The following is a 20,157-nucleotide window of genomic DNA, read 5'->3' on the forward strand; positions in this document are numbered from 1 at the left end:
GCTGCTCGACTTAAGAGCCCAGGTCCGGAACGAATTAAACACGTATCTCGAGGTACCACTGTATGCGGATGTTAACTTGGGAATTCTGGGAGTTGAAGTTCTCACTTCAGTAAGAAATATATTTAGTATTGTAGCTTCAAACTGCTATCACTTTAAACTTCAAAATTCAAACACATTACGGGGAATTCACAATGACACGATTGAAGCTTCCTGGTGCATTTGTTTAAAATGAAAATAAGCCAAAATACTTTTTAAAGAAATTCACAAGAGCACTTCAAATATATTTTACTCATTTTATGAGAGTATTTTAAGTGTCATTTTATGATCCAACTTGATATATTTTGTTCTCGACGTTAATTCAAGCTGTGAATTTCCTAATAGGCGAAATTTCATATTGGCATCCAGCTGTGTCTGCCTATGTCAACAAAATGATTACTTTGTAAAAGAGATTTGAATATTGTTTGTTGCTTTTTATTTGAAGGGCAAACACAATGTTTGTTTTCTTTTGCAAATATTGTCCCTTTTTAAAAATGGTTTTCAAACATAGGGCAGTTTTTAATGTGAGTTTTCAATAATTAAATTATTTTTATTCCAAACTATAAAATTATACAATTTTACTTAACAGTTTACTTATACAATTGTAGTACAATTGTATGAATTGATGAAAGAATAGTCACAAATAATTTTTTGGTGTTGCTTTACTCTACTTTGAAAAATAAAAACTGTAAGAGAATGCTATGATTAGAGTAGGAAAGAGAAAACTATACTTATGCATATACTGTATCTATTGCTTAACAGCTCCAGGCTGTATTATCCCATGATCCATATAATTAATAATAATAATAATAATAATAATAATAATAATAATAATAATAATATTTGTATGCTGCCCCTCTCTGAAGACTTGAGGCAGCTCACAACAATAAACAATGCAGTACAAATCCAATAATTAAAAACTAAAGCTAAAAACCCACTATCATATAAAAACAGTCAATACTACACAATTATACCACACATAAATCTTACTAACCAACAAGGGAATATATCAATTACTCCATGCCTGGTGACTTAGTTAGATTTTCAGTGTCTTGCGGAAGGCGAGGAGGGTGGGGGCAGTTTGAATCTCCGGAAGGAGTTGATTCCAGAGGGCTGGGGCTGCCACAGAGAAGGCTCTTCGCCTGGGTCCCGCCAAACGAGATTGTTTAATCAACAGGACCCAGAGAAGGCCAACTCTGTGGGACCTAATAAACCGCTGGGATTCGTGCGGCAGAATGATAGCCTGAGTGTCTATTGTGAGTTCACCAACCCATCTTCAGGACTTGGGGGATGCTTTATGACATGAAATAAGGCAGATATTATTTTAATGTATCATATTGGATATTTATAAGATATTAAGTTTATAAACTTGGTTGGTTTGATATGGAAAAAATATTTAGAATTTCAACATGTTTGATATATAATACATTTACTATGCTATTCCCTTTGGGAATAAAGCATTGAAATACAGACTGCAGAAGAGGAGTAGGAAATAGTAACATAAAGAAACTAAAGGCACAAGAAAAAAAGAAAAAGAAACAGGGCTGAAACTTTTCTCATAACTAAAGAGAAAGGGCCTGTGTATTTCATCCGCAGCATAATAATGCATTGCATTTATCAGATTTTGGTTTTTATAACCTCTTGTATCCTTTCAGTTAAGATTATGGTACTATCACATCCTATGACAGTATTGGTGAACCTTTTCAGCACTGAGTGCTGAAACAAAAGCACACACGCATATGTTTGCCGGAAACAAGAAGAGCAGCTGCCCAGTGTGCATGCATGCACTGGGTGGCTACTCTTCCTGTTTCTTATGTGCGCATGCGCACTGGCCACTTGGTCTTCCGGTTTTTGGTGTGCATGTGGGTGTGAAGACCAGTTGGCTGGTGCGCATGCCAGAAACTGGAAGAGCAGCTACTTGGGGTGCATATGTGCACTGATGGCTGCTCTTCCAATTTCCAGTGCTCCTGCATGCTGGTCAGTGTGCCAGAACCCGGAAGAGCAACTGGTGATGGCTCACATGCCCAGAGAAATGGTTTTGCATGCCACTTCCAACATGTGTGCCATAGGTTCACCATCATGGCCATCTGATTTCCTACTGTCAAGTGAGCTCCTAATAACATAGATGACAGCAATTTATACATATTTAAGCTCTTTAATTAAGCAATTAAGCCTAAATATTCACAAGATTAGACTAGTCTTCTTAAGATCTGATATAATTAAGCCTAAATATTCACAAGATTAGACTAGTCTTCTTAAGATCTGATATATCATTCCCCCCCCCCTCATCTACTATATGCCACCATCATTATTGGAAGGGTCCATAAACCGTTATCTCTATTGCATGTTGCAAGTCAATCTTAAGAGATAGCCTAGTCATCTGAGAGCCATTGGGCCTCTAAAACATGCAGATGTATAAACATCCAATTAAAATGACAGCACTGAGGCTAGCAAATATCCTCTAGAACAGCGTTTCCCAACCGGTGTTCCGCGGCACACTGGTGTGCCGCGAGACATGGCCAGGTGTGCCGCCAAGCTTCAGCTGGGTGGGGCGCTGCCGGTACTCCCGCTCGCAGCTGTCTCCTGCTCGATGCCGCGGTTTTCGGCGCTCTCCTGCTGGGCCCCAAAGAAAGAAGGCAGGAAGAAGGAGAGCTCCATTCTTCGCACCTTTTTCCCGCCTTCTTTCTTTGGGGCCCAGCAGGAGAGCGCCGAAAACCGCGGCATCGAGCAGGAGGCGGGGGACAGCTGCGAGCGGGAGCCCCAGGACGGAAGTACCGGCAGCGCCCCGCCCAGCTGGAGCTCCTCTTTCGTCGACGGCAAGTGTCCGATGGGAGCGGGGGGGGGGGTGGCCGCAGCGACCGCAGGCAGTCGGGGGAGATGGCGGCGGCGAGAGGGTTCGCTCTCTCTCTCTCTCTCAGCTGACTGCAAGTGGGAGCCCTGACGGTGGCGGTTGGACGTTCTGCTGGACGTCGTACATGCTGGCGCTGCGTGCCTGGCATATACGGTGTCCAGCACCACGTCCAGCTGCCGCCGTCAGGGCTCCCGCTTGCAGTCAGCTGAGAGAGAGAGAGAAAGAGAGACATATAAGAGGCAGAGAGAGAGAGAAAGAGAGACATAGCAAGAGAGGCAGAGAAAGAGAGACAGAGCAAGAAAGAGAGACAGCAAGAGAGGCAGAGAAAGAGAGAGAAAGAGAGACATAGCAAGAGAGGCACAGAGAGAGAGAGAAAGAAAGAAAGAAAGAGAGACATAGCAAGAGAGACAGAGAGAGAAAGAGAGATAGCAAGAGAGGCAAAGAGAAAGAAAGAGACATATAGCAAGACAGTGAAAGAGAGAGAGAGAGCAAGAGAGAGAGAAAAAAGCAAGAAAGAGATAGCAAGAGAGACAGAGAGAGAGAGCAAGGGAGAGAGAAAGACATAGAGGAAGGGAAGGAGGGAGAGAGAAAGAGAGCAAAAAAGAGAGGAAGAAAGAAAGAAAGAAAGAAAGAGGGATGGAGAGAGAGAATGAAGGGAAGGAAGGAAAAGAGAGAAAGAGGGAGAAATAGAGCGAAAGGGAGGAAGAGAGAGGGTTTTTTTGTCCAAACTTTTCTTTAGCCCGCCCCCCCCCCTTCAGTGTTCCCCAGGATTTTGAAAATACGAATAATGTGCCGCGGCTCAAAAAAGGTTGGGAAACACTGCTCTAGAATAACATTATGTAATATAGGTACAATAATCCAAAACATTTTTATTATTCCTGGTTAGCTATACCTACTATAAATTGTATTGTTCTGAAATCTGATCTTAGAATTGCAACCTTGGATGTATATTGACATTTATAGGTTTTAAACATGGAGAGTAAATGCCAAATGCAGTATTTATCAATATGGCAAGATGTTATAGTACAAAAACATGAAAACTGTAATATAAGACATAAAATATACTAAGCATGTTTTTTTTGTTTAAGAATCTTATCTTAAAATCCAGAGTAAATGACTTGACACAGACCTTACCTGAAATTTCTTTACCCATTTTGAAACTTCATTCTACACAGAGCAAAAGGTTATTCACCCATATCTTTAACCATAGCTCCAAGCTGTAAGTATGTATGTGTCCTGTTAAATTAGAATCACTGGCAATCTTGAGGATGCACTAAAAGAGGACATATATTTTGCCAAACATATATCTGAATGTCTAAAATTAAATTTCGGGGTGCTTGTTGTTCAACCATAAATAAACCTAGGTTTACGGTGTTTTAAATCTGAACGGCTAGTCAATAGTATTTATTTATGCTGATTATTGTTGTAGAACTAGTTGCCTTTCTTATGCATTAAATTTCAACGTGTTATACTTACATTATTTTATTCAAAGATATGCTTGTGAACAATCAATAGTGGGGAAGAGAAATATTGTGCTTTTATAACAAACTGTTTCATGTTGTTGCACTCATATCAGTGAGGTATATTTTAGTAGCTCTGTTTGAAACTAACCCCATTCTGTATGTCCCTAACTTTGTTTTTGTTTCTATTTCTTTTCCACAACAGAGCTTATAATGAATCATGTAGCTTCTAAAATGTTTAAATAAAATACTTTTGAGAGACAATTTCATGTGTAATTAATAATAAACCTATAATTATTCTGAAATAAATACTGGGATAATTATAAATTTCATGTATTACCATTAAACTGATTGGATAACAACTCAATTTTATAAAAATTGTGTTTGCAGGGTGCAGCTTTAATTCGAATGCTGGCTAATTTTATGGGTCACTCAATATTTCAGATGGGCCTACAAGTACGTAGAAACATTTATTTTTAATTCCTTACTTCCTTACCTTTGCAATATGCCAATGTGTTTTTATTGTATGTTTTTCTGTCCATTTTAAAGACTTGACGTGTTACATAAATGTTGTATCATTGTGGAAAATGAAGGTTTATATGTAATTTTCCAAGTTTCAAATGGGCAGTTTGTTTTCATCTTTTAAGCACATTTTGTGGCATCTAATTTGTATGAGTATTTAATTTACATGAGCATTTTTTACAAATGTCAGTTTAAGAGAATGGATAAACCTAAAGGATTTGTTCAGTGATATTTCTATCTTAACAGAAGAACATATATAAAAAGGCAGAATTTCCTATTAGTAATTGTAATCTCACATAAAATTATTAAGCAAAAATTAACTATATGATTTTAGTACAATTGAAGAGATTCCAAAAATTTGTTTATCATTAAAAATAAATTATTATTCAAATTATATTGTTTAATTCTGATTATTATTATAAGAGTAGGAAGAAAAAAACATAAGCACAAACCAAAAGAAAGAAATAGATAAAACATTAGAGAAGGTCTGTGGAATCTTTTGTCCTTTAAAACATTCTTGACTTCTGTAGCAATTAATTTTAAGAAAATTGTTTTAAAATGGCAATACAATGGCTCATTACTGTTTGGAAAATAAAGTAGAATAAAATAAAGATAAATTCAGAGAAATAGGTTGTGTATAGACCCATATATTATTTGGCATAAGAAGCTGTAGATGATATGTAGATAATTACAGTTTTGTTTCACGTTACACAGTAATGATTATTTTACATATTAAGATTTATTAAGGTTAGTACCTGTAAATAAGCAAGGTATAGATTGGTATATTCTTAACCCAAATGCTACAATTACTCAAATTTGACAAAGGTACAGTACAGTACTTGCTAATCCAGTAAAAAAATGAATGTTTTGATGTGTATTGATTTTCTGTGGGAATAGTGTACTTCATCAAAAGTTCTTCTAGTTCTCTGTAGTCAGGAGAACTTTGGTAGGGGTGGGGTGAGGTGTTGTTATATGTATCCCATTTTATTTTGTGTCTAGTGAGAAAATTTATTATATATCATGGGTTTAATATAGTTTAGTCTATCCTATTCTGTGAATACCAGGTTGAACAGGGGCGGATTCCTATTACCTGCTGCTACCAGTGCCCTGTGCACAGAGCATGAACATTCTCGCTAGCATGCACATGCATGCCCCTAGCATCATTTTGCTTCCATGCATGTGCAGGAAACAAAAAAACACTGAAAGCTCATGAAGGGATACACATGTGAGATGTTGGCAATTTCGCAAGATTTTGCTTCTGCGCATGCCCAGGAAGCAGAAAAGACCAAAAATACAACAAAAATCAACAAAAAAAGGTGGCAGCGCCCAAAGGACCAGCACAAGAGAGGTTTGCGCAAATTGCACAATCTGGCAGCCACTACCAGTGTGCAGTCACCTACCGCATCAGTACAAACCCAGTACTGAGGTTGAAAGTTCCTATGATTTCTGACCTAACCTATCCAGATATATTTATTTTATTTTATTTTATTTATTTATTTATTTTGTCCAAAAACACAATAATGCACAATGAAGGTTATAGAGTAAAAGTAAAATATATCAAGGAAAGAAGAGAAGAGAAAATATAGGAATACGATATATCAGTGAGGGAATAGAAGAAAAGTTAGAGGGATAGAAGAGAGGATATATGAGATATAGGAGAGACAGTAGGATGGGACAAAAGGCAGGCTAGTGCGCTTATGCACGCCCCTTACTGATCTCTTAGGAATCTGGAGAGGTCAACCGTGGATAGTCTAAGGGTAAAATGTTGGGGGTTAGGTGATGACACCACAGAGTCCGGTAATAAGTTCCATGCTTCGACAACTCAATTACTAAAGTCATATTTTTTACAGTCAAGTTTGAAGCGGTTAATATTTAGCTTGTATATGTTGTGTGCTCTTGTGTTGTTTTTGGTTGAAGCTGAAGTAGTCGTTGATAGGCAGGACATTCCAGTATATGATCTTGTGGGCATTTCTTAGATCATGTTTGAGACATCATAGTTCTAAGCATTCTAGACCCAGGATTGTAAGTCTAGTTTCATAGGGTATTCTGTTAGGAGTGGAGCAGTGAAGGGCTCTTCTGGTGAATACTTGGATTTTTTCCCAAGTAGAAGAGACTTCTGTTGAAAATAGTGCAAGTATCCCCAATTCAAATCTTCATGATAGGAAAAGTAAAATGTTAAGATTAGAAATCATAATATACTTCATTTAAATGTTTTTAAATAAAGAATTGGTAAGCATTTGTAAAGTAAAGTGCAGAAGTTTGTGATAGTAAATAAAATTATATTGTCCATTCGTAGAATTTTTGCTGTAGGTCCACAACTGAATAAATAATAATAGAAGTTAAACTACTGGTAACTTACCCATTTGAAGTGATTCCTATTGCGCCATGAAAGGCATTCAGGTTGATAAATTTCAGACTCTGAAGTTTGCATTATTTTGTAAATTAATGTAAAGCAAATAATAATAACACCTATATTCTTAGATTCTACCTTAATAATTCTTAGGTCCTTGTTAGGTCTTGAATTATTAGTTCCCATCAGTCTTACATTGTAAATTTAACTCTAGATTAACACATCTAATAGTGAAATATGTTTTTTTTTTAATTGTGGAAGTAGAATTTGAATGTGAATTTTTATTTTCCAAAACAAAGCAAAAATGGAATATACTACAGCAAAAAACAAAACAAAAACTTTGGCAAGCGTCATAAAATTAATACTATAGTACTTAATGATTTATTTATACTTCTATTAATATGATTCATTTGAATCAATTATGTTTGAAAAATTAATAACCAGCATATCTAGCACACCAGTTGGAAAGTAAGAAATTGTGAATGGAAAATAAGATAAACACTTCAGCAATAATTCCAAATAAATTAATGTTTCTAAAACAATTTAAAAGCAAACAAGCCAACCAAAACAAACAAAAAAAAACAACCACCAATGCAACTCTGTCCCTTTGAAATGTGGTTAAGTAAATCATGTAACAGACAAGTGTGATTGATGAATTATGCATGGTGCACTCTGTTACTTAGAGGTGTCCTTTAAAATAAATTGATGTTCACCTGAAACACAATTATGGTTAGATGGAAAGGGCAATCAATCTTATCTGTTCTTTGTAAACTTTCAAATTGAAATTTAAATAAACTCCATCTGGGATCAGGGCATATATTAATATGGTTAGTCTATTTTTTCCCAGTAAACAGAGTTAAAACAAAAATCAAAAGTTAAATAGGTTAGCATACTATATAAAGATGTATTTAGTATAGCAATGATAGACATCATCTCCAAGAACCATTTTCCACCCAGATATTTAGGAATGATTGATTGATTCAATTTTGAAACAGAGTTGAATCTGAAATAATTTAAAACAGTATTTCCTTAAGTTTCTGCAATACGTCTATATCTTGACATGTTTCTAGGGATGGTAATGTAGAAGGTACAGTAAATGAGTTAATAGATGGGCTACTCAGAAGTGTACATATTTGATTTAACCCAATATCTACTTTAAGATGGTAAAGTATATCTGTAATTAAAAATTACTAAATAATATAGAAAACTAAGGATTGGGTGACTTTATTTCAAAGAAATGAATATAGACAAATGTAAGGCAGAAACTAAAACTTTTACTTAGCTACAAATGTCCTATGATAGAGCAATCAATTATACAGTGGTACCTCGGTTCTTGACCACAATTCGTTCCAGAAGTGTGGTCGAGAACCGATTTGGTCGAGTACCGAATTAATTTATCCCATAGGAAATAATGGAAATGGGTTTAATTGGTTTCCAGCCCCTATTTCCTTTATTTTCTATGGGATAAAGATCTGAGGAGCTCTATAGTCTAAGCACTCCAAGCTGTAGGAAGGGTGGGGGCAACTGCAATACCGGCAGTTTTGGGGGAGGCTCCTTTCCTCAGTGGTTCGTCTTGTAGCTGTAGGCAGCTACACCAACTTTCTCCTTCCCGGCGGCGGCGGCAGCTTTCCTTCGAGCAGCAGCAGCGCCGGGAATGTCACATGAGAAAGGGAAGCCACTGACGTTCCCGGCGCTGCTGCTGCTCAAAGAAAAGCCGCCGCCACCGTCGGGAAGGAGAAAGTTGGTGTAGCTGCTTAAAGGGAACAAGACGAATCACTGAGGAAAGGAGCCCCCCGAAACTGCCGGTATTGCAGCCGCCCCCACCCTTCCTACACCCTTCCGCTCCAAGCTGTAGGAAAGGTAGGGGCGGCTGCAATATCAGCAGCTTCGGGGGCCTCCTTTCCTCAGTGGTTCGTCTTGTTCCCTTTAAGCAGCTACACCAACTTTCTCCTTCCCGACGGTGGCGACGGCGGCAGCTTTCCTTCAAGCAGCAGCAGCGCCGGGAACATCACATGAGAAAGGGAAGCCGCTGATGTTCCCGGCGCTGCTGCTGCTCAAAGGAAAGCCGCCGCCACCGTCGGGAAGGAGAAAGTTGGTGTAGCTGCTTAAAGGGAACAAGACGAACCACTGAGGAAAGCAGGCCCCCCGAAGCTGCTGGTATTGCAGCCGCCCCCACCCTTCCTACAGCTTGGAGCGCTTAGACTAGAGACTGGGAGGCTGTTTAGTGGGCGGCCAGGATGGGTGTGTCGGATTCCGACTCCCATTCTGTCTCACCCCGTCCCCTCAGATCTTGTAGCATTTCGGATAATAAACAAAATTGTCTGTGGCTGTTCGGTATCCGAAGTTTTGTTCAGATACCGAAGAAAATTTTTGCCGAAATTTTTTTTGGGTATCCGAAATGTACGAGAACCAAAGCGTTTGAGAACCGAGGTACCACTGTATTAATTAATATAGACAAATAGATACTAAAATTGTTTTTATGATATACCTAAATAATGGCGTTTTGAATTATTTAAGAGAAAATAAGATGCAATTATGAATAATAATTGTGCACATGCCTTATAGCATGCTCAAAGAAAAGATGACATCACATTGGAAGATCTGCTTCTCTATGTATTGTCTTGTTGCACTTTTTCAACCACTGGTCTCTAAGGACAATAGAAATATAGATTAATGTAGATTATTTTTTTGACTTCATTATATTTCCTGTTTAACATGAGCTAATTGCCTCAAATTCCTTTTAGTGCTATTCACAGAGATTTTTTTTATCACTTAGGACTCATGTTCCTTATTCCAACAGTTCCTTTCTTTCTGTCTACTAATAAGGGTGCATATACCTCTGGTTGTTCCTCTCCCCCCTGCTGTTTAATATCTACATGAAATCGCTGGGTGAGATCATCCAAGGGCATGGGGTGAGTTACCATCAATATGCTGATGATACTCAGTTATACATTTCCACCCCGTGTCCACTCAGTGAAGCAGTGGAAGTAATGTGCCGGTGTCTGGAGGCTCTTAGGGTTTGGATAGGCATTAACAAGCTCAAACTCAACCCTGACAAGACAGTGGCTGTGGGTTTTGCCTCCCAAGGAGAATTCCATCTGTCCATTCATTACCCTGGGGGGAGACTTCTGACACTCCCAGAGAGGGACTTGGGCATCCTCCTCGATCCACAGCTGACATTAGATCACCATCTTTCGGCTGTGGCAAGTGGGGTGTTTGTCCAGGTTCATCTGGTGCACCAGTTGCAGCCTTATCTGGACAGGGAGTGGTTACTCACGGTCGCTCATGTCCTTATAACCTCGAGGTTCAACTACTGCAATGCTCTCTACATGGGGCTACCTTTGAAGAGCGTTCGGAAACTGCAAACCGTGTAAAATGCAGCCGCATGAGCGGTCATGGGCCTTCCTAGGCATGCCCCTGTTTCTTTAGCACTTCACAGACTGCTTTGGCTGCCTATTGGTTTCCGGATGCAATTCAAAGTGTTGGTAATGACATATAAAGCCCCACATTGAGCCAGTTTATTTGCGAGACCGCCTTCTGCCACATGAGTCCAAGTGACCGGTTAGGTCCCACAGAGTCAGCCTTCTCCCGGTCCCTTCAACTAAACAATGTTGATTGGTAGTGCCTAGGGAACTACCTAGGCTCTGTGGGGGCTCTGGCCCTCTGGAATCAGCTCCCCCTGGCGATTCGTACTGCCCCCACCCTCTTTACCTCAGCAAGAGTCTCATCTATGTCGCCATGCTTGGGGTGATTAGACTATCCTCCTGGCCAACTAATGTGATGTATAGTTGTTGTCTGAGTGGGTATGATTGCTTTTTAATATAACTGGGGATTTTAGATTAGATTATTTAGTTTTAAATTAATTGGATTTAGGTTACTGTACTGTAATGTTTTCTCTTTTATATTTATTTATTTATTTATTAGATTTGTATGCCACCCCTCTCCGTAGACTCGGGGCGGCTAACAACAATAATAAAACAGCAAGCCGGCAGGAATTGCCCCAGGGCCAGGAAGAACACAGCGTAGTAAACGCCTGATAGGTGTTTGCGATCTCGCAGGGGACTGCGAGATCACTGTTGCCGGGCTGCGCACGCTTGTCTGCCCGTTGTTGCCGGGGGTGTGCTGGGCGAGCCCTAATATTTAAAATAACTAAAAACCCTTATTAAAAGCCAAACATACACACAAACATACCATGCATAAATTGTATAGGCCTGGGGGGAAAGGAATATCTCAATTCCCCCATGCCTGACGACAGACGTGGATTTTAAGGTTTTAATATGTTGTAAACCACCCTGAGGAGATATTTAATAAAGTGACCCATTTTTAAATCCAGCTCTTGGTGTCCGTGTTCTTATTCTGCCTCCGGTGCAAATATTTTAATACAAATATTTCATGTTAAACTATTCAAAATTATGTTTGAGACAATAATGCTAGCAGGATTTCAGTTTTATATTCTTTAATAAGAATCTTTTTAGAAAGATATTTTTGTCACACACGTGATTTTCTTTTTAAATTGAGAAACATAGAAACATAGAAGTCTGACGGCAGAAAAAGACCTCATGGTCCATCTAGTCTGCCCTTATACTATTTTCTGTATTTTATCTTAGGATGGATATATGTTTATCCCAGGCATGTTTAAATTCAGTTACTGTGGATTTATCTACCACATCTGCTGGAAGTTTGTTCCAAGGATCTACTACTCTTTCAGTAAAATAATATTTTCTCATGTTGCTTTTGATCTTTCCCCCAACTAACTTCAGATTGTGTCCCCTTGTTCTTGTGTTCACTTTCCTATTAAAAACACTTCCCTCCTGGACCTTATTTAACCCTTTAATATATTTAAATGTTTCGATCATGTCCCCCCTTTTCCTTCTGTCCTCCAGACTATACAGATTGAGTTCATTAAGTCTTTCCTGATACGTTTTATGCTTAAGACCTTCCACCATTCTTGTAGCCCGTCTTTGGACCCGTTCAATTTTGTCAATATCTTTTTGTAGGTGAGGTCTCCAGAACTGAACACAGTATTCCAAATGTGGTCTCACCATCATTCTATATAGTGGGATCATAATCTCCCTCTTCCTGCTTGTTATACCTCTAGCTATGCAGCCAAGCATCCTACTTGCTTTCCCTACCGCCTGACTGCACTGTTCACCCATTTTGAGACTGTCAGAAATCACTACCCCTAAATCCTTTTCTTTTGAAGTATTTGCCAACACTGAACTGCCAATACAATACTCAGATTGAGGATTCCTTTTCCCCAAGTGCATTATTTTACATTTGGAAACATTAAACTGCAGTTTCCATTGCTTAGACCATTTATCTAGTAAAGCTAAATCATTTACCATATTACAGACACCTCCAGGAATATCAACCCTATTGCACACTTTAGAGTCATCGGCAAATAGGCAAACCTTCCCTACCAAACCTTCCCCTATGTCACTCACAAATATATTAAAAAGAATAGGACCCAGAACAGATCCTTGTGGCACACCGCTTGTAACCTGACTCTGCTCAGAATACTCGCCATTAACAATAACTCTCTGATGTCTACGCTTCAGCCAGCTGCAAATCCATTGAACTATCCAGGGATTAAGTCCAATCTTCACTAATTTATCTATCAGCTCTTTATGTGGAACCGTATCAAAGGCTTTGCTGAAGTCCAGGTAGGCAATATCCACGGCACCACCTTCATCCAACACCTTTGTGACATAGTCAAAGAAATCAATGAGATTAGTCTGACATGATTTGCCTTCAGTAAAGCCATGCTGATTTGGGTCTAATAAGTTATTGTTTTTTAGGTGCTGATTTATCCTCTTTTTGAGTAGAGTCTCCATCATTTTAACTACAACTGATGTCAAGCTAACTGGCCTGTAGTTACCAGCTTCTTCTCTACTGCCCTTCTTGTGAATAGGCACAACACTGGCCATTCTCCAATCCTCAGGAACTTCTCCTGTTAACAAGGATTGGTTAAACAAATCAGTCAGGGGGGTAGCAATGACAGATCTGAGTTCTTCAAGAACTCTGGGGTGGATGCCATCTGGACCCATTGCCTTATTTATCTTTAATCGTTCAAGTTCTTCTAAGACATCGGCTTCTAAGATCACTGGAGCTGAATCCGTACAGCTGGAAGCAATGCTATATCCCTCTATAGTATTATTTTGTAAGGTGTCTTTTGAGAAAACTGAACAGAAGTAGCTATTGAAATGGTCAGCGATCTCCTTATTCCCATTAATGCATGTATTATTCCCGGTACTAAGCTTCGTGATGCCGCAGTTTTTCTTCTTCTTATCATTAATATATCTGAAGAAGGTTTTATCCCCCTTCTTTACAGATTTGGCAATTTCTTCCTCTTTTGAGGCTTTAGCAGCATATATTATCTGTTTCGCCTCCTTCTGTCTCATTTTATATACCTCCCTATCAGCTATACTTCCAGACTCTTTATACCTCCTATAGGCAGCCTTTTTTTCATTGACTATAGCCCTTACATCATTGCTAAACCATAGCGGTTTCTTCTTCCTTTTACCTTTAGTTATTTGTCTTACATACAGTCCAGTGGCTTTTAAGATGGCCTTTTTTAATACAGTCCACTGGATGCTCGCTCCTGCCATTTTATCCCTCCCCTTTAATTCATTATCTAAATATTCTCCCATTGCATTAAAATTTGTTTTTCTGAAATCCAATACTTTGGTTGCATTATAGGATTGCTCACAATGAGTTTTTACATCAAACCACAAACATAGATGGTCACTGCAACCTAAATTTTCTCCCACCTTGACATCTGAAACCCAATTCCCATTCGTAAAAACTAAATCTAGAATATTCTCCCCTCTAGTTGGTGTCTTAACCAGCTGTGCCAGAGCTGCTCCTGTAAAGGCCTCTACTATATTCTTACTTTTGCATGTAAGGGCACTGGGGATATTCCAGTCAACATCAGGCATGTTGAAATCACCCATAACCACAATATCTCCCTTTACTGCCATTTGGGTAGAGAACTAAGATAAAAGTCCAAATATATATTTTGGATGACTTTATTGAACTTTTATCATATCCGCTTCTTCGATGTTCTTTACATCTGTTTGCTTTTAACTTTTATATGGTTTGATTATTTTTAAGCCAATATATATTTCTGTAAGCTTCTCGGTATTATATTTCATTTGCCATTTAGCAGCTCATTGATCATATATACAGTATGTGTATCATTTTGAATTGCAGTTGCTGCTATATTTGTGTTCATCACTCATTTTGACTTAATGCATCAGCAGCAGTTTACATTCATTTACTGGGGATCTCTTGTCTCTTTGATAAATATACAACTTTTGTATTTTAGGTTACCAAATGTATATTATCCCAAGCACTTTATATCTCTGGAATTATTCAGACATTTAAAGTTCTGGCAATAAAATAACCCAACAAAATATTCCCTATTAGCATAGCTGTTTGGGATTTGTTTTTCAGCAATCCTAGTAGCTGGGGAAATATTTAATTGATGCAAACTAATGAACAGAAGCCTTTCAGATGGATTTCCCCCCACAAGAAGTGCTTAAGAATTCTTAAGATACTTATTTTTGTACAGCTAAATCAGTTTATGTTCTTATTTATTTAGAGTTTTACTCTGCACAGCCTCAAATTAAAATAAAACACAATAACCAACAGTAAAAATAAAATAAAAATAATAAAAGCAGCAGAAAAAATACCTAATACACACATGCACATAATTTTAAAAAGAAAAAGAAAAAAGAAGCTGCTTAATAAATCCAGAAATAAAGCAAGCATCTAAAGCAGAGGTGGTATATAGCCAGTTCTATCCTGTTCAGGTGAATTGGAAGTGGCAACTGCGGGTGGCCCCGCCCACCCACCTGGACGTAACGAAGTCTCATTTATTCATATTTTTAAGGCTCTGTGCTTGCACGGGAGGTGCACACACTAACATTTGTGAACCGGTAGGCAAGGTAAGTGAATACCACCCCTGATCATTTAGAAGTTGCTCCATCACTGAAGGTTTTTAAAGAAGAAATTGTCTGAAATGGTGTAGGGTTTCCTCTTAAGTTCAGGGTTGGACTAAAAGACTATCAAGGTCCCTTTCAATACTGTTCCTTGTTACAGAATTCCACTAAGGGCCACAGACTTCTTCTTAGACTTCATTGTGCAAATGAAATTATTACTGCAACTTCTGCATAAATAGTATTGGCAAATGCTCACCACAAAGTTTAAGAGGATAGAATTTCTTGTGGTTAAGGCAGTAACCGCTCAATTCTTATGGATACTATGAAAAAATACCTACAACGGAGTTTCATACACTCGGTTGAAATGACTGTATTAAAGTAAATAATACTGTCATATGTAAACTGAGAGACTGTACCTTCCTGCAGCATTGTAATTAAGAAGAATAAGTGCCGATTATTATATCTGAGGGGCATCTTTGAGCAGAATATGTCCCTTGTAATAGAATCAGAGGTTGATTTAAAGCCAATAAAGGCAACATATATGGCTTAGTTTTGCCTATATATATTTATATAAATTTATAAGCCCCAACAGGGGGATGGTGCATTGGGGGTGGCTGACTGAGTAAGAAGATTCACACTCAAACAACCTATTATCTTGGTTTTTATCTTTTCTGTTTAATTCTCCTAATTTTAATTGTCTTGTTGAACATTTTTACTTTTTATCATTGTTAGCCCCTCCGAATCACTGTATGTGAGATGGGCATTATTAAAAAATTAATAAATAAGTAATAAACGTTGTGATGCAAGAAGTTGTCATATTATTTGCTAGGCATAATTAACAGACTAAATGTATCAGCTTAGGAGTTTGTGCTGTTCTTACGCTTAGAAATGTGAACAATTGTAGATTGGATCCAGCCACCTGAAATTTGAAATTATTGTGAAGATGTATAAAGAAAGAGGTCAAGACAGGAACGCATCAATCAGCTTTTTCCATTTAGCAACTCTAGTATTACAGTATTGGGCATTTTCCAACTTTTCAATTGGTTAATTAATTGAAGAATCTCTAAACAGAACACCTTAGTCCAGGTAAGAATATTATGAAAATACTTGTGTGGGAAATAGAAAGGGGAGAGTTAAATAGTATGCTATGGAACTGTCTGGTAGCTGAGGTTCTAATCTTCAAGCATTGTTTTCCTTCACAATGAATAATAGGCTTCTGAAATAAGGAGGTTGCCTTATCTTTGTTTTATTTGGTCTCAATTTCCTTGGTTAAAAGCTTTCTCCCACTTTTCAATAGTCCTCCTATTAAGATATCCTGAGGAAACCTGAATTTCAAGTTGCAGAGACATCTGTTTGTGTGTGTGTGTGTGTGTGTGTGTGTGTGTGTGTGTGTGTATCTTTAAGTCAGTCTTGAGGTATGGGGGCAAAGATTTTTGGAAGTGGTTTACTCTTGCCTTTTTCCTAGGGCTGAGATAGAATGCTGAGTGGAAAATCATCCAGCTTAAGTCAGGAGAAAGACTTAAATCTCTCAGTTTCTAGGCTAGTGCCTTTATAATTGATACATCAAATTGGTTCTCTCTAGTATATAAGGAAAGTATTAATAATGTCTAGATGACGCTTTGGCCATGACTATTGTCTCTTCTGGATTGATTGATGGGAGGCATTCTCAAAATGTGGAGATCTTATCTAAGGTTAGTGATAGTTGTACTCTTTGTGTCTGGTTTGTGATCCATTAAACCCATTTAATGGCTAATTCTAGTTCCAACAGTGCTCTTATTATTTTTGGCATTAACTAGACAATTTGATCATGGACTAATCCAGAAAAATGCAATAAACGGAGGTGGTCACTGTCATGATGGATTTAGAAAACTGTAATTATTATGTTTTAGCCTAGTCTGTTTATAGCTACCATTATGCTATGACTCATAACAGGTATTTTTAACTCCAGGGATAATAGCCTATTTGATGAGTCAGCCACACATTGTTAGAACTCTTTTGGGCAATTCATTTGTTTGTTTGTTTTTAGGTGATCAACTTTTTATAATAATTGTGACATTTCAACTACTTTGTAGTTTTCTCTTATACTTGCAAACAATTATAAAAGTAGGAAACAAATTTTTGTGTAATAGCACTGCTTCCAAGAAAATGGAACTGCTAACTCCTTCACATTCTAGACTATTTAGCCAAGAAATGAAATATTTTCACATGCAGACAGCAACTCTTATATTAGAGCTTCCAGTCATGTGGAATACTTGCACGTGTAATGTTAATTTGTCAATTAACATTAATTAATAATTAATTCAGGTTTTCATCAAATATGCAGAAATGTGGAAGATGGAATGAGAATATTTTTTATTCCTTTTAAGTGTCTTTCAATGTCTAAAAACAGTTCCATTTCATACTAATGTTGTGTATACTTATTGTACAGCATAACATTTAATAGTACTGAAATTTGCTCATTAAAAAGAAGAGTGCAGTATTCTGCAGTTGTACTTTGAGACTGTATCTTTATGTCACTCATATACAGAAAACAACCAATTCATAGGAAGATCAAATTTATTTTTCACCACTTGATTCTGCCATTCCAACTGCTAATTGTATATCAGTACTAAAAATAGAAATATTCAGATTACTTATTTATTTATTTATTTATTCGATTTTTATGCCGCCTTTCTCCTTAGACTCAGGGCGGCTTACAACATGTTAGCAATAGCACTTTTTAACAGAGCCAGCCTATTGCCCCCACAATCCGGGTCCTCATTTTACCCACCTCGGAAGGATGGAAGGCTGAGTCAACCTTGAGCGGGTGATGAGATTTGAACCGCTGACCTTCAGATCTACAGTCAGCTTCAGTGGCCTGCAGTACAGCCCTCTACCCACTGTGCCACCTAATGTCTTTATTGAGATTCAATGAATTAGCACAAATGGGAATATTTGGAATACCGTATTTTTCGCTCTATAAGACGCACCTGCTGATAAGACGCACCTAGATTTTAGAGGAGGAAAATAGAAAAAAAATATTTTGAGCCAAAAAGTAGGCTAAAATATTTATTACAATAACACTGCCCGAGGGGAATTGGGAAAATATACAAACAGTACTTGTTTTTGCACAGAAAACATTTGAGAGCTTGACTGTCGTGAATATTCTAAAACAAAACATTCCTTTCCACAATATGACAATAGCACAATTTGATGAGTTTAGTTGGAAAATGGGAGGGCTGTATATTTTGTTGTAAAACAGTTTTTATTTGAAATCCACTTATGTGGCTGCAAAAAGTGAAAAAACAATGAAATGATAAATAGCTTTATGAGTCATCTACCAACATTTTCATTAAGTTGTTGAGTGGCAATTGACCATTAAAGAAATACACCTCATCCAATAACCTCATCCAATAACACAAATCAGTCTTAATGATTAGCATACCCAGAGAGGTTCACCCAAATTGTTATGCCACAAGAAGTTTTGACTGCCTAATCTGCAAAATTTTCAATTTTGCTTTGTAAACTGCAGATGTTTCAGGACAGCTCATTAAGCCTTTCTTTTGTAATTTGAACTTTAAACATGATTTGTTAAGGAAAAATTGAATCTCTCGTTCAGGCTCTGCTTGGCTGCGGTGGCCAAGCTTGGGAAGCGGGAAAGCCAAGAGTGCCCAGCCATGAGGAGTGCGGGAAGGGAAAGTTAATAAGGTTACCCAAAACAACTGAAGTGAGAACGGCAGCAGCTGTTGTCGCTTCCCCTTGGCTGCCGCATCTCTCCGCTGACAGGCTGCGAGCGACTGGCTGGGTTTTGGGTCTTCGAGACCTCCCCGCCTCCTGAAGCGATTCCCGTAGCCTTCCCAAAGGCTCGGAGCCGCCAACGCTCCTCCGGTGCCGCTCCGCCTCCTAGACGGAGGCGTCCCCCGGCCCAGCACTTCCGGAGGCCGAAAGGCGCGGCTCTCTTCGGGGTTGGGAAGAGGAGAGGCGGCAACAGAGGCGGCGGTCTCCAGATGAAGACCGCCGCCCCCCTCTGCTCCAGCGCCTCCCCCCCTCCCTGCCTGCATCTTCGCTCCATACGACGCGGCTGATTTTTCATCCTACTTTGGGAAGAAAAAAACTGTGTCTTATGGAGCGAAAAATACGGTACCTGCTTTTTGGAAGAAAGAATGTGCCAATTTGATTATTGCTAGTGATGGCATTAGCCAACTATATATTTTTGGATATTTTCCCCCATGCTTCAGTACTGAAATATAAAAATCTCTCCTGAAACTCATAGCTAGAAAATTAATTGCTCCAGATTTTAGATTATCCTTTAGGCATTTTTCCTTCTTTTATAATGAAATAGACTTTATGTAAATAATTGATAGATACAGGAAAGGTGCTCGTGAATTCAATTGCAACTCAATTCATTATTTCTCATACCTCATTAGTGAAACTATAAATTTTAAGTATGTTTCAAATCTAGCATATGATATCCAAAAAGATCCTATTGTGATTCCAGTATAGTCCTTCTAATATTTATTTATTTATTTATTTATTTACATAGACTTAAAGAATGCTTGATTCAGATGATCCTGAACACTTTATTTTAGTTAAAAATCCCCACTGCAATAAAAAGCAAATAACGTTTTAATTTTGCTCAGTCTTTACCTGAAGTGTTCTGATCTTGAAAGAGAATGTTTAGTTTGTGAAACAGACACAAGAAGATTGAACAGTGTTGCACTCCTAAAATTATTTTGTACATTTCTAGTTTTTATTTTAAAATTCCACATCACAGATTTCCATAAATACTTCTTTTATTTTACCTTGTGGCATTATTTCTTCATACAACAGAAGTTTCTAATCTATTATAAAAACAATTATTAACCTAAAAATAATGGGAAAATGTTAGTTTCTTCTTGTTAAATACTTATTTTGGATAGAATCACATCATTTTAGAATGGAACGGAATGTGATTGTCTTCAAGATAAACTTATATTTTCATACCCTCAAATAAGTTCATAGTGAATCAAATACCCA

At 38.0% G+C, this 20,157-nt stretch overlaps 1 protein-coding gene across 1 annotated transcript in view; it reads left to right on the forward strand.

The window, feature by feature from the left end:
• TRHDE (thyrotropin releasing hormone degrading enzyme) overlaps positions 1–20,157 on the forward strand; it is a 391,977-nt gene that overhangs the window by 258,241 nt on the left and 113,579 nt on the right. Inside the window, exon 7 of the mRNA XM_070755729.1 lies at positions 4,738–4,803. Coding sequence (XP_070611830.1) covers positions 4,738–4,803 — 66 coding nt within the window. The remainder of the gene's footprint in view (positions 1–4,737; positions 4,804–20,157) is intronic.

This window comes from Erythrolamprus reginae, chromosome 6 (genome assembly GCF_031021105.1).
Source record: "Erythrolamprus reginae isolate rEryReg1 chromosome 6, rEryReg1.hap1, whole genome shotgun sequence".
Lineage (NCBI taxonomy): Eukaryota > Metazoa > Chordata > Lepidosauria > Squamata > Dipsadidae > Erythrolamprus > Erythrolamprus reginae.